The following is a 15,582-nucleotide window of genomic DNA, read 5'->3' on the forward strand; positions in this document are numbered from 1 at the left end:
TGATATGAAAAAGAATTCAACCCTCTGAAATCCCAAATATCCCCAATTTCTGTTTCTAGGGTTTGATTGCACGACAAATCTCGAAGTCGAATCACTTCCATCACAAAGCTAACCTGTCACATGACCTGATTTACAATCAGCTTCTGTCAATTCAGTGTTTCCACCCAATTGTTGATATCTCGTGGTGTAATTTCAGAGATTCATGTCGCAGGCTGATGGAGGTGGTAGTTTGGAGGCGAAAATTGAGTCGCTGCTCAATGTGGAGAAGCAGATGAGGCAAGTTGGCGACGTCGCCGGGACACGGAAGGCCGCCACCGATATTATTATGCAGCTGTGCTACGAAGCCGGCGCTTGGCAGACACTCAACCAGCAGATTCTGCTCATTTCCAAGCGCCGTGGACAGTTGAAACAGGTTCCCAACTTCCCGTATAGAGGCTATCTCTACCCACAATTCTACGACCAAACATGCCCACAAGCTCTACAAATAGAGGAAACATTTTTCATGATATGCGAACTTTGTTAAACTATTATTTTAGGTCCGTGAACTTTGAAAATATTATTTAAGGTGCGTTAACTATGAGTTAATATCAATCGAAGTAATTTTTTACAATTTTCAAGTTTTTCTGAACGAAAATAGCATCAATGCCTTGAGGGGTAATTTCGTCCATTTATTGGTTATAAATCTTGGCCCGAACTGTTAAGTATATAGTTTATAACCACGACTTATTTTATCCTATGTGTATGTGTATGTGTCTGTGTCTGTGTCATCTAACATTGCTTATTTTATCCTATGTGTCTGTGTCACCCTTCTCTCTTTATGTCGTCCTTTCGTGACCAAAGCTGTCGCTAAAGAGCCTCGCTTCTCAGCCTCCATATCCAGACTGTTTTGTTAAGGTACTCACAAGTATCTGGTACCCACTGCGACGTGCCACGTGACCTTAGCAATCTTGATGAATTGGTGTTTTGCAGGGATTCTTTTGGACAACGGTGGAGGCTTAACCAGTGAGAAAACCTGAGTCCCCAACAGATTTTCAGTACGTGGATTTGATGAGATTCGTAAAAGTCTCTCCTCAAACCGTTTCTTGTGCGGATATTTGGACTGCACAATTCTAGTGAGTATATCCGCTCATGACTTGCATTCAAAGTGGGCTAAAATTACTGTGGTCTGGCCATGTTTGATGTCTATATATTTAACAAATACGAGATGTAACATGAAAATGTAAAACGTACCGGTTGGTGGCCGGTCGCGTTGGGTAGAAAGGACTCTAGAGGCGCAAGTATGAGTGGTTCAAGCAACATCTCAGCTCCAAACAACACCTTCCAAACAGGATGCACAATCTTCAGCGGCGCCTTTAGTTCCGATCAAGTCCTTGACACCAAGAATCAAGAATCTCTGCAGAGGACAGATTAGGACCAGCTGTAGGACGATATCGGCGGATCAAGAACCCGGAAATGGATGGGGCGGAATTGAATATGATTTAATATACTCTATAATAGTAATAAAATATTATTTCGTATATTAATAAATAAATATATTATATTATATTATATTATAATAAAATAAAAATAAAAATAAAAATAAAAATAAAAATACTAGTAATATTCAAGTATCACTAGTGTGACTGTGACATCCCGCCTTCGTATTTTCATCTCTTTCAGATAATGTTCGAATCGATGTAGTATGTAAACGATGTACTTAGTATGTTATTATTTTCATATTTATACGAGATTAATGGAATGAAGTATCATTATTCATTCATGCTATTACTTCTTAATGAAAAGCTATTTTTGTGATTTTTTTCTACTTCTAAAATTTTTCGATCACTCTGACCCGCCCTCCCCAAATCAATGCAGTAAATAATTTTTTTAAGTTGGATTATAAGAAGAAATGGCTGCTGTAGTGCGTATGTGAGGAAGAATACAACTTTATTAAAGTAAAAAATAATTACTACTTGTAGTATTATATAATCGTTCTCATAAAGTGATGGGATTCGTCCTTTTTATGAGTATGTTACTTAAAATAAAATTGCAATCCAATGTACAGTCCAAACATATTACAGTAGATTTATTTAAACAAAAGTATTGATTCATTTTTGTTAAGGAAGTGTACATTAAATTCCATATTGATTATTTAATTTTAAATAAATGATTAATCAATCAATTCTAAATATAATAATAGAGTTCCTACTCTTTTTGTTTTTCTAAATCTATCTATAATCCCAGATATAATTCACGAAAATTTCATAACTTTTGTTAGGTTTGTTAGGCAAGGCACCATGCATCTACCTAGCAATTCATTAAGGGATATATTTTTCATTTTAATTACTAATGGAGTTACTTCTTTATCATTTATTAGTGTATATAATTTTATAAACATTGCAATATCATGATATTTTCTTAGTTGAAAAAGCTAGGGATGGTTTTAATCATATTAAAGATTAAAAATACATTATAAATAGTTATCGATCAATAGATTGTGACTGTCATTATTTCTAGATTTTACTTTGAGCTTTGCCGAACCAACCTATTGATAAACTTTGAATCTTAGAAATCAATACTCGGAAAAAGATTAAATAGAAATTTTCTATAAGAAATCAACAATACAAAACATAGTGGATTAAACTAAATTCATGTCTAATGACATTCAAATAAACCATAATTATTTACAAAAAAGAAAGTCAAACTTCACGTGCCCAATATCTCTTTAAGCTGCAGTTTTTCTAAATTTATTGAAAAAGTGATAATTAGTAGTAGTATTTGATGTGTATATAGAGATTAAAATTATGTGTTGGAGTTGGTTGATTTTTTTCCTTCTTGCATCCTTCTTAAATCGCAGAGTATTCAATGTCATACAGAAAGATGACATTATACTACTCCCTCCATCCACGAAAAATAGGGTACTTTCATTTTTTGCACTTGTTTTTAAAAAATAATATAAATAGTTAAAATGTAGAGAAAGTAAAGTACGAGAGAGAATAATGTAAAGAAGTCTTTTGTCTATATAATTCTCTCTCTCCACTTTAACTATTTATTAAGAAGTACTATCATTTTTTCAAAACGAGTGCAGAAAATGAAAGTGTCCTATTTTTCGTGGACGGATGGAGTAATATAAATGAAAATATTAAAGTATATTAGGATCATCGACTGAACAGTGGTTTGATATTGTTTGCTTTGTTTCAAGCTCGCACGGAATTGTTTTTGGATCACTCCCAAAATGGCTCAAGCTAATTGGATTAGACCGGAATTATATACACCTTCCAATTTCCCTCCAACATCCAATATGGAATGAGTTTATAACCCAACAAAATAGTTGTCAGTTTTTACTATTATGCCTGCATACTCAATATGTAAATGATAGTTCTATTATTACAATCTTACCCTTTACACATATATAAAAATAAGAATTCTTAAGTAAAAATTGGAACTATTATAAAATCATACTCTCCCCAATCCACCAAGATGACAAGATGTCTATTTTTTTAGTGGCACAGGATTTTAGGAGAAATTGTTAGGTGGAGTAAGTACTATTCTTTTCGTATCATAAGTGGCAACTTCTTTTTCTTGGATTATACTCCCTCCGTTCGCGAATAGGAGTCCCGTTTTTTTCATTTTAGTCCGTCTGCAAATAGGAGTCCAGGTTCACTTTTATCATATATGGTAATAGGGTCACACCTTCTACCAACTCATTCAACTCACATTTCATTTAAAACTAACATATACAAGTGAGACCTCTATTCCACTAACTTTTTTCCACCCACTTTTCTTAACATTTCTTAAAACCCGTACCGCCAAGAAATGAGACTCCTAATGACGGACGAAGGAAGTAAATATTATTCTCTCGACATCCGACGACGTAACGCTCAAAAGAAACGTAGTGAGCAATAATCCCTCTCCAAGTGCGGCTGCCACCTCCATGGGCTCGATCACGACGTCGTTTCTCTCGCTTCTCGGATTGTTAGCCATTCTCTCTTTTTCCTTTTTCTTAATTTTTCTTCTACGAGCTGAGTTATGATATGAGGTTTTTGTATGTAGGTACACTCTCTTCGTCTCTTAAACTTTGTCACAATTTGATCAGGCACGAGTTTTAATGAATATTACGGCAAGTAGTTGAAAAAATTAGTAGGATGTGAATCCTACCTTTAAAGTACAATTTTATTTTATAATTAAATGTGAGTGAGAATAAGTTAGTGGGATGTGGGGTTTACTACCAAAATTGGTAAATAGGTGAAATGTGACAAATTTTATAGGACAGATAGAAATAGAAAAATATGACAAATTTTCAGGGACGGAGAAAGTACTGTACGTAGATATAGAAGAAGACCTACAAAGTTCGAATAAGGAAAGATTATTTTTTAACTTATCATATTTTAGGAATAGTAACCATATCACTTTTGGTAATTTTCATATACATTATTTATCTTTAATTCACATTTGTTTTTGTCGCAATTTATAATTTTTTATATTTATTTGTCATTGCAGTTGATTATTTTTATGTTTTATTTTTATTACATGACTTGTTAGCACTAATATTTTTCAGTTTTATTTTCATTTAGGTAATCATTTGATATTAGGAATGATGATAATCACACTTTTTTTTAAAATTTATAAAGAGAGCTAGCTCCCCTTTTGTGATTGGATTTTTATAGTTTTATTTGGAGGACTAAAACTATTTTAAACAAGAATAGAAAATGTTTAGATGCATGAAGAAAAAAAGATTTAATGCATTTAATTTTGGGTTTAAAATTTTTAGGAATTTAAAAATAATTATTCATTCTCAAAGTAATCATATTATTTCTCTTTAGCTAGACCACATATACGCTTAAATAACAAATTTAATATATGCCATAGAGATGATTAAAGTATAATTCATATTAAGTTTATAACTAGAGAGTAAATCTGAGCGATTAGATCAAAATGATTTAGTTTATTATATGAACGTTTTAGTTCACAATATATATTTAAAAATAAGGAGTGAATTAAAATACCTTAGAAATATTTACGCGGTCAAAGTAATTGTTCTTATAGTGAACTCTAGTTATGTTTTAAATTAATGGTTCCTTAGATCACTTACAATTTAACTTTGTAAGTAGTCACTTGAACAAGAATTCAACACTCTGAAATCCCAAATATCCCCAATTTCTCTTTCTAGGGTTTGATTGCACGACAAATTTCAAAGTCGAATCACTTCCACCAAAATAGTAACCTGTCACATGACATGTGTAGAAACCGAGAAATCAAACATAGATGAACGGAGAAATCGAACAATACCAAACAATACCACTAGCACATACAAACAGAGAAGAGGATATTCAAAGGGAGAATTTTTATTTCATTTTTGACTAAGATTTGTTACACCAATCTGCACTCTCTATTTATACTCTAGCTAAAAACAACTAAGGCTTGCGCTTATTCCCCAGCTCACTTCTAACCAACTAACCGCCTCAAAATATCTTCCAACGGCTAGTGACAACTCACCCTCCAACGGTCATTTCTTCCAAATGTTGAGTTTCTCTTTCAGCCATTCCAACACCCCTCCTCAAGATGAAGCATACAAACTACAAAAATTCATCTTGCTCAAGATTCTTTCAAATGCTGCAACTCCAAGTGGTTTTGTAAAAATGTCTGTCAACTGCAAATCATTTTTAATGTGCATCGGCTTGATAGTTCCCTCCAAGTATTTCTCCCAGACTGTGTGACAATCGATCTCAATATTCTTAGTACGCTCATGGAACACTGGATTCACACTAATGTGCACCGCAGCTTGGTTATCATAGAAGAGAGGGACTGCCTTTTCTACTTTAACTCCAAAGTCCTTTAGTAATGCAATAGCCCAGACTACTTCACAAGTTGCTTGAGCCATTGCTCGGGATTCAGCCTCTCCTGAAGATCTTGAAATGGTGTGTTGCTTCTTAGCTTTCCAAGACACCAAAGATGATCCAAGAAACAAGCAATAGCCGGTCATGGACCTTCGAGTATCAGGGCAAGCTGCCCAGCATCAGAAAAAATACTAAGTGTTGGGGCAGCTTCACTAGAGTAAAAGAGTCCATGACCTGGTGTAGCCATCAAATACTTCAATATCTTCTCACTTGCTTCCCAATGCTCAACACATGGCTTTGGCACATACTGACTGAGCTTGTGCACAGCAAATGTAATGTTCGGTCTAGTAATGCAGAGATATAGCAGCCTGCCTATTTGCCTTCCATACTTGGATGAGTCCTCCATAACATCACCTGCTTCTTGCTGCAATTGCTTTGAAGGATCCATGGGAACAAAGGATTACAGCCAAGTAATCCTGCATCTCTTATCAAATCCATTGCATATTTCCTTTGAGAGACCATAATACCTTTCTCATTTCTTGCTATCTCTAGCCCAAGAAAATATTTTGGAGGCCCTAATTCTTTGAACTTGAAGAACTGACTTAGAAACTCTTTGAAGTCTTTCATCAATTCAGGCTTGTTGGTGGCTGCCATTAGATCATCTACATACACAACAACTGCAAAGAAAACTGAATTTTCATTCTTGAAGAAAAAGGAATGATCCGAGGCTGATTGTTGTAGACCAAACTTTGCTAATACTTCAGTAAGCTTCAAATACCAATGTCTTGAGGCTTGTTTCAATCCATATAAAGATTTATTCAGTTTGCAAACTAATCTGGGACCATTTTGATTGCCCTCCTCAACAAGCAGCCCTGGAGGAATATTCATGTAGATTTCCTCTTTGAGATCACCATATAAGAAGGCATTGTTGATGTCAAGGTGATACAGAGACCAACCATGAATTGCAGCCAAAGCAAGGATGAACTTGACTGTTGTAAGCTTAGCAACTGGTGAGAATGTGTCAAGAATATCAATGCCCTCAAGCTGTGTAAATCCCTTAGCCACTAACTGAGCTTTGTACCTCTCAATAGTAGCATTAGGTTTAAATTTCACCTTAAACACCCATTTGCAGTCAATGGGAATTTTCCCTTCAGGAAGTGGAAGAATCTTCCATAAATTAGTCTGAGTAAGAGCAGATAGCTCTTCTTGTATTGCCTGCTGCCATTCGGGATATTGAGCAGCTTGAGTGTAAGATTTTGGCTCAAAAATAGCAGTCATTAGCACAATGTATTTGAGGTGAGATGGAGAAAGTTTGGAGAGAGAGAAGTAAGCTGAGATGGGATATGGAGTGGAGGATGACACTGAGTTGCAAATGTAGTCAGTAAGGTAAGCTGGGGTTTTTATTTGTCTGCCAGCTCGTGTGGGCTGATTATTTGGAGGCTGAGTATTTGTGGGTTGATTATGTGAAGACTGAGTATATGGAATATCAGGAGAAAAAGGTGTAGGATCAGAAGCAGAATGTGAAGGATTCTGCATCAGATCAGAAGTGGAAGAGACTGTGTTGAGAGGAATGGGAAAGGCAGAAGGAGATAAGTGATCAAAGGGACATGTGTCTTCATGAAACACACCATGTCTTGTAATGATTTCTTGCATAGAATCAATCTCAAGAAGTTTGTACCCCTTATACCCTGATGGATATCCCAGAAAAACACACCTAGAAGCTCTAGGTGAAAACTTATCTCTGTGACGACTTAGAGTGGAAGCATAGCATAGGATGCCAAAGGCTTTGAGATGGGAGTAGGATGGTGATTTTTGGAAGAGGGCTTGGAAAGGAGAGATGTTATCTGGTAATACAGAAGATGGTATTCTATTAATGAGGTAAGAAGCTGCAAGGATACAGTCACCCCAAAAGGTACTAGGTAAGTGAGACTGAAATAATAAGCTTCTCCCTACATTTAACAGATGCTGGTGTTTCCTTTCTACCCGAGCATTTTGTTGTGGTGTTTCCACACAAGAATGTTGTATAACTGTACCAAATGAAGAGTATAGAAGAGGAAGGTGAAATTCAGGGCCATTATCAGATCTTATAGCTTTGATTTTCTTTGAGAATTGAGTATGAATGGTGTTGAAAAATTGAGTCAACACATTCTTAACATCAGATTTGTGTTGTATCAAAAAGGTCCACACAAATCTAGATTTGTCATCTACAATGGTGAGAAAATATGAGAAACCCTGTGCAGTGCAGGGGGAGAAAGGAGCCCATATATCATAATGTATAAGATCAAAAATATCAGCTACTATAGAATCTGAAGTAGAGAAAGGAAGATGATTCTGTTTAGCTAATGGACAAATTTCACAAATTGAGTGAGTTTTATTTGTGAAAGGCAGAAAAGAAGACATAGACTTGAGCTTATTGACGAATAAATGCCCAAGTCTTCTATGCCAAAGATCAACAGAAACAGCAAAATTAATACAAGGAGAATGATTAGAACCTGAAACAGAATCATAATCAACATCAAGGATGTAGAGGTTCCCCACTCTGTTACCCTTCCCAATCATAGTCCCCGGAGAAGCTCCCTGAATGTGTAGAGAATCATAAGTGAAATGGACAACATATGATAAGGATGAAGTAAGGGAACTAACAAATATGAGATTGAAAGCAAAAGTAGGGACACAAAGCACAGAGTGAAGAGTAATTGTGGGAGTGAGATGAACTGATCCCATGTGTGTGACTATGGCTTTAGCTCCATTTGGTAAGTTTACAGAGGCATTATCAACAGGAGAAGATGAGGTAAAAAGATTAATATCACAACACACATGATGAGTAGCACCTGTATCAAGTAACCGCAAAAGAGTGGAAGAGGAAATGGAAGCAACAAATGGAAAAAATAGAGTTGTACCAGTGAAGGGAATTTGAGTGGAGGTAGATGGTGAGCTTATATGTGCAGCTGAAGGAGGAACAGATTGTGTAGGTGAAGAAGATGTAGAGGAGGCAGCAAGCTATGATTGCAACAGAGATATCAGCTGTTGACACTGATCTGATAAAGGCTTGACAATAGGTGGAGCTGGAGAGATTAGCTTATCAGTGCCATCAATCACACAATCATCCACATAGTTAACTGATTTTGAGGGAATGAAATCCTTAGACGGAGGCTTCCCCCGACCTCTGCCAAAACTCTGAGGGAAACCGTGCAAGGAAAAACATCTATCCACAATGTGGTTTGTTCTGCCACAATGAGAACACAATAGTTTGCCTCGACCAAAATTCACTGAGGCTGCATTAGCATAGGGTTGTTCACTTGAAGTAACAGCAGTAGAAGATGGTAAATTCCCTTCAATACTCTTTTGCCTCTCCTCTTGAACCTCCATGGAGAAGACCTTTGAGAGAGAAGGCAAATGAACTGTAGACAAAATACTAGACCTGATCTAAGAAAAAAAGGATTCAGACCAATAAGAAACGGCATTATGCAATCATCCTCTTGATGTTTATGCCACCTCGAAGTGCTATCACAACGGCAGGTAGTGCAAGTGTACCAAGCAATAGGCTGTGAGTGTTTAAACTCATCCCAAACAATTCTGAGATTTGTGAAATAGGTATTCACATCGGAATGACCTTGTGTGAGGAACATGAGCTGCTACTTAAGCTGATAGGATCGAGCTGAGTCGATCTGAGAAAAGCGATCGCGTAAATCCAACCAAAGCTCATCAGCATCATCAATATACATTATACTCGAGCAGATCTGAGGAGATACTGAATTACGAAGCCAGGAAATCACCATACTATTGCATCTGAGCCTATAAGGAAATAGAAGATCATCAATCTGAGGTCGCGACAGTGTTCCATTCACAAACGAGAGTTTGTTCTTAGCAATCGGGGCTGTAATTACAGATATGCTCCAATTGATGTATTTGGAACCGATCAACAACTGAGAAACGAGCTGGAGGCTCGGATTATCACTCGCATGAAGATAATACGGACTGGTGTTATCTTCAACCGGAACAACCGGCCCACCACCGCGATGACCTAGGGGAGGACGATTCATCTTGAGAAAGAACAGAGAAAGCGAAGCGGAATCACAAAATGTCTACTGATACCATGTAGAAACTGAGAAATCAAACATAGATGAACGGAAAAATCAAACAATACCAAACAATACCACTAGCACATACAAACAGAGAAGAGGATATTAAAAGAGAGAATTTTTATTTCATTTTTGACTAAGATTTGTTACACCAATCTGCACTCTCTATTTATACTCTAGCTAAAAACAACTAAGGCTTGCGCTTATTCCCCTGCTCACTTCTAACCAATGTTTTAAAAATCGGACCGGCAAGTGAACAGGCGTCATTACTGGTTCACTGGTTCAACCGGTTCACTGGTCGAACCATTGGTTGAACCGGAATATTGTTTATATATATATATATATTTAGTAGTAAATAATAAAATTTAATCAAATGTTTTATCAATAAATATTATAGTATTATATATTTAATAGTATTATTATAGAAAACAAGTCTTGTACTAGTATATTAGAATATTTAATGACGTTAAGTTTAAATACAATAATAAATTATAATACACAATATTAAAAACTAGTATTAAACTCTATGTATAATTATAAACTCCTATATTATAAAACATTAGTGATTGTAAAAGTATAATTAAAATATAAGAAATATATTAAAATTAACAATTTCTTAAAAGAATATATAAAATTAAAATGAATTATCTTAAAAGAATATAAAATTAAAAAGAATATATTTTTAGTGAATGATAGAATTTTATTAATTTTTTATCAACAAATATAATTAAATATATAAATTATACTAGTAGTAAGTTATTGTAAATAAAAAATTTAATATTTATGTATAAAAATAAATAAGTTCATAGTATTATTTTCAAAAAGTAATGCGGCAAAATAATATTATACACAAAGATATATGAATAAACATAAATTAAAAACATATATTTAGTAAATACTCCTAGTATATAATCAAATAGTAGTAAACTTTTAATATAATTAATCACATATTCTTAATATACATATATACGTATTAAACACGAATTATTAGTTTATATAGATAAAATATTTCGTGTTTAACATATAAAAATAATTTATGTTCATATTACTACCAAGAAGTCCTTGTGGTGTAGTGGTAGAATTGTTGGTAAGTTCACCGAGAGGTCTTGAGTTCGACCCCTATCAAGGCCTAAATTTTAGAATAAAATTTTGAAAAGCATTTGAACCGGTTTCCGGTTCCCGGCCAGACCGGTCCGACCGGCCGGTTTCAGCGGTTCATGGCGGTTGAACATGTAACTGGTTTTATAGTGCTAACCGGACCGGATCAACGCGAACCGGTCGAACCGGCCGGTCCGGTCCGGTTTTTAAAACATTGCTTCTAACCAACTAACCTCCTCAACATATCTTCCAACGGCTAGTGACATCTCACCCTCCAAAGGTCATTTCTTCCAAATGTTGAGCTGCTCTTTCGGCCATTCCAACAACCTGATTACAATCAGATTCTTTCAATTCAGTTTTTCCACCCAATTTTTGATCTTGTGGTGCAATTTCGGATAATCATTGGCTCGATGTTGTAGGCTGATGGAGGTGGCAGTTTGGAGGCGAAAATTGAGTCGCTGCTGAATGTAGAGAAGCAAATGAGGCAAGTTGGCGACGTCGCCGCCACACGGAAGGCCGCCACCGATATTCTGCAGCTGTGCTACGAAGCCGGCGCTTGGCAGACACTCAACGAGCAGATTCTGCTCATTTCCAAGCGCCGTGGACAGTTGAAACAGGTTCCCTTATTTTTCACACATTTTAATTTTTCCTTTTTTTGTTTCTAGATTCATTTGGTTTGAGCTAAGATGAAATCATACAAATGCCGATTTTGTTCATTTTGTGGACTTATATTTTGTGTTTAGCATTTAGTAATACGAAATTGAAAACAGTTGCTTGCGTGTGAGAGTTTTATCAGCCCTTTTGAACTCGTAGATGACTTGATAAGTGATGTTTCTGGGAGCTTTTCTGCTGCCTGAAGTTTGTTCTGTTTGGCTGATGCAGGCTGTACAAGCCATGGTTCAACAAGCAATGCAATATATTGATCAGACTCCAGATATTAATACTAAAATTGAGCTTATTAAGACACTCAATAGTGTATCGGCTGGGAAGTTGGTTAATGTCCAGATATCCTTTCAAATTTATCTCTATTTTGAGGACATGGATGTCTAATGTATTGCGTAATTTGCTGACAGATTTACGTTGAGATAGAGAGAGCTCGCCTCATTAAGAAACTTGCTAAGATTAAGGAAGAACAAGGACATATAGCTGAGGCTGCAGATTTAATGCAAGAAGTTGCGGTGAGTTGTTTTCTCTTATGCACTAGGTTTTGTTAACTTCTTCAGCAGTTATCTAACAGATTTTTTTTGCCAGGTAGAAACATTTGGAGCCATGGAAAAAACTGAAAAAATAGCTTTCATACTTGAGCAAGTAAGTTATTTTTTCGTTTTTCTCCATCTATGGTGGGTGTTCTTTCTCAATTTTGTATTTGGCTGATGGTGAAGGGTGTCTCTCTTTTGCATTCCATAGGTCTGTTTATGTTTGGACCGCCAAGACTACGTCCGTGCTCAAATACTCGCAAGAAAGATAAGTCCTAGAGTTTTTTAGGTTGACCCATCAAAAGAAAAGAAAAAAACAAAAGAAGGTGAAAGCATTGTTGAAGAGGCTCCTGCTGATATCCCGTCTCTGTTGGAGTTGAAGCGGATCTACTACCAGTTAATGATTAGGTATCCACCATTTCTTCTTTTGATTCCTACAAGGATCCACCATTTTGTTATCAGTGGGGTGTTCTAGTGAACATGCTACTTATGCCCTCACATAATTCGTGCGTAAGGTCTCATGAGATATGCATAGTCATACACATAAAGATATAGCCAAAGGGAGGTAGCATGCATGGTTCGTTGCAGGCTATAGCCATTAAAAATCATACTTCACTCCCAGTGTTGGATTTTGGTGAATGCATGGATGCTTTTGGGCTTGGAACAATATTTATTACTTGCTGCCTCCAAAGTTTATAGTCTCTTACTCTTCTTCCCGTCCTCCTCCAAGGAGTGAATCCATCTTTCTCATATATATACTCTAAGTATAATCTGATTGACTTCCAACATTTCAAGGTATTACTCTCACAACAATGATTACCTCGAAATAAGCCGATGTTACAAGTCAATATATAAGATCCCCTCTGTTAAAGAAGACTCAGCCCAGTGGATACCGGTATGATCTTTTGTTTTCCAGAGTGTTTTTTCACTTTTGATTGCTTTGAAAGTTTGAATTATCATCTGTAGTAATTATAAATGTCTTGTGACCTGTCTGGTGTCTGTTATCTGTTGCTAACTTTTATTCTTATTTCCTGCAGGTTCTTAGAAAAATATGCTGGTATTTGGTATTGTCTCCTCATGATCTTATGCAATCTAGCCTTCTTAACTCAACCCTGGAGGATAAGAACCTGTCAGAAATTCTTCATTTCAGGTTAGCTATTTATAGTGAGCATGGTTTTTCCTACCACCTTTTATACCTTTTTGGTTATGATATAAGTCTATCCTTACTGATAGGTTTCTGTTGAAACAACTGGTTACCATGGAGGTTATTCAATGGACGGCTCTCTGGGGCACATTCGAAAATGAGTTTGCAAATGAAAAGGACATGCTTGGTGGTTCTTTGGGTGAAAAGGCAGCTGAGGATTTGAAACTCAAGAGTAATAGAACATGTACTGCTTCTATAAACCAGTTCCTTATACATTGTGATGTACATTCACTGTTTCCTCTAATGATGTTAATCTTCTGTTGATTATATTGGTTTAGATATATTTATTATATGTGTGCATGTAACAGTGAATTGGTATTCCTTGCAGAACATCCTTGTCGTCTCTAAGTACTATTCACGGATAACCTTGAAGAGACTTGCAGATCTATTATGCCTCACTGTCCAGGTCATTCTGCATTATATTTATGAAAGATCGTTAGATATTGTTTGATGGCCACCCAGTGTTATGATTATTAAGCTATTACTTGTGCAAGTATGTTCGAGATACGATAAGCTAATTTAACAAGCTAAAAAATTTCTATTCTAGTTTAGTTTGCTTTGCTTCTGCAAATGAAATCTTAACACAATTCTGCCCTTCCGGTCTGTGGTTATATTTTGAACAAACATTATCCTCATTAGTAAGAGAGTATTGGGTTCTAATGTTTGGTTGTTTATCATTATCTTCTTAGTGATTCTGGATATTCTATTATTTCTGGCTCTATCATGTTCCAATACTGTTGCGGAATAGCAGCTTACTCCATGATATTTATTATTCATAACTATCTGCGTATCACCTCACCTCAGTTCACTAAATTCTCTATATACCACAGGAAACCGAGAAACATCTCTCAGACATGGTCGTCTCGAAAGCACTAGTACCAAAGATCGACAGACCTCTAGGCCTGATCTGTTTCCAAGCAGCTAAGGACAGCAACGATATCTTGAACTTGTGGTCATTGAACTTGGAGAAGCTACTCGACCTCGTGGAGAAGAGCTGCCACCAAATTCACAAGGAGACAATGGTCCACAAAGCTGCGCTGAGTTTGAAAAGTTGAACAAGTTGCATATTCTGAAACTATATGATAGGAAAAATGGCTACACAAATTAATCTGTGGAAGGTAGGATTTTGAGCTGTGATACATCATCCCTTTTATTCGGCTTTTGACATTTAATCCTTCTAGTTTTCAATCGATTCATTCATTGTTTTGAATCGAAGCATGTTACTTGTATGCTTAACTTCGCAGGTTCATTTAATATCACTAAAACCATTGATGTTTCATTCTGAAAATTCAAGATCTTACAGCTCGTATGTTTTAGGAAATTATTGTTGCTTCCCTTAAATCAATTCAGTAACTTCTCTTTTGTTCTACTAAAACAAAACGAGGTAATCCGAAGAAAACTCAGCTCCATCACCGCTGCTCTGGCTGCCCTCCGATTACTGAGGCCGGCTGTGAACAATTGGTTCAGGCAGCGTCCGCTCTGCGTGGATGAGCCTGACGTTTTCAATGGAGTGCCGCCTTGTCGTAGGCCCGGGCGGCGTCCTCCGCCTTGTCGAATGTGCCGAGCCAGACTCGGGCCACCTTGAATGGGTCGCGGATCTCCGCCCGCCTCTGTATCTTCTTGACGATGGATCTGCTGCATTTTCTTGTGCATTTGTGGGAGTGTAGCTGTACATTGCTGCTGATGAAGATGCTATGATGAGTTGGTTAATGTGATAGTCCCTCTCATACTTTAGGAAAAAAATCAAAACATCTTATACTTTATCTTTTTCTTTTTCTAAAAATAAAAAAAAACATCTAATCATTTTTATTTTATAAACTTTCTACTCCCGTATCTCTTTTACTTTTTCGTATCTTATATTTTATTTTATTTTCATTTTACTCATTTAATCTCTATGCTTAGAAAAATATCTCAACTTAATTAAAATAGAGGAAGTACTCCCTCCGTCCCATAATAATTGTCACTCTTATTATGGGCACGAGTTTTAAGAAATGTAAAGAAAAGTTGGTAAGAAAAATTTATGGGATTGTGAGATCCACTTTTTAATATTGATTTTATAATAAAATGTGACTGAAGTGAGTTAGTGGAATGTGAGACCTACTTACCATTTATAGTAAAAATGAAGTACGACAATTATTGTGGGACAGACCGAAATGAAAAAGCGTGGCAATTATTGTGGGACGAAT

The 15,582-nt window shown here is 36.1% G+C and overlaps 1 protein-coding gene and 1 pseudogene across 2 annotated transcripts; both read left to right on the forward strand.

Moving 5' to 3' along the window:
* Nucleotides 1-1,715, forward strand: LOC121776219 (26S proteasome non-ATPase regulatory subunit 12 homolog A-like). Of its 2 annotated transcripts, none has more exons than XR_006045262.1 (3): nucleotides 1-894; nucleotides 970-1,112; nucleotides 1,258-1,715. XR_006045262.1 is itself a non-coding variant. In XM_042173380.1 (3 exons), exons 1-3 carry the CDS (start codon nucleotides 203-205, stop codon nucleotides 997-999), a joined length of 294 nt encoding a protein of 97 aa, XP_042029314.1. In that variant the 5' UTR covers nucleotides 1-202; the 3' UTR covers nucleotides 1,000-1,712. The 2 variants fall into 2 exon arrangements, 1 of the variants encoding a protein (XP_042029314.1); XM_042173380.1 differs by having other exon boundaries at nucleotides 1-412; nucleotides 841-894; nucleotides 970-1,712.
* Nucleotides 1,716-11,291: 9,576 nt separating this feature from the next.
* On the forward strand, nucleotides 11,292-14,717 carry LOC121775787 (annotated as a pseudogene).
* Nucleotides 14,718-15,582: the final 865 nt, after the last annotated feature.

This window comes from Salvia splendens, chromosome 18 (assembly GCF_004379255.2).
Source record: "Salvia splendens isolate huo1 chromosome 18, SspV2, whole genome shotgun sequence".
Taxonomy (NCBI): Eukaryota; Viridiplantae; Streptophyta; class Magnoliopsida; order Lamiales; family Lamiaceae; genus Salvia; species Salvia splendens.

Coding starts and splice junctions, on each gene's coding strand:
- LOC121776219 (XM_042173380.1), top strand. CDS start 203: ATGTCGCAGGCTGATGGAGGTGGTAGTTTGGAGGCGAAAATTGAGTCG. Junction 413..840: donor GCCGTGGACAGTTGAAACAG/GTTCCCAACTTC, acceptor TCGTGACCAAAG/CTGTCGCTAAAGAGCCTCGC. Junction 895..969: donor ATCCAGACTGTTTTGTTAAG/GTACTCACAAGT, acceptor GGTGTTTTGCAG/GGATTCTTTTGGACAACGGT.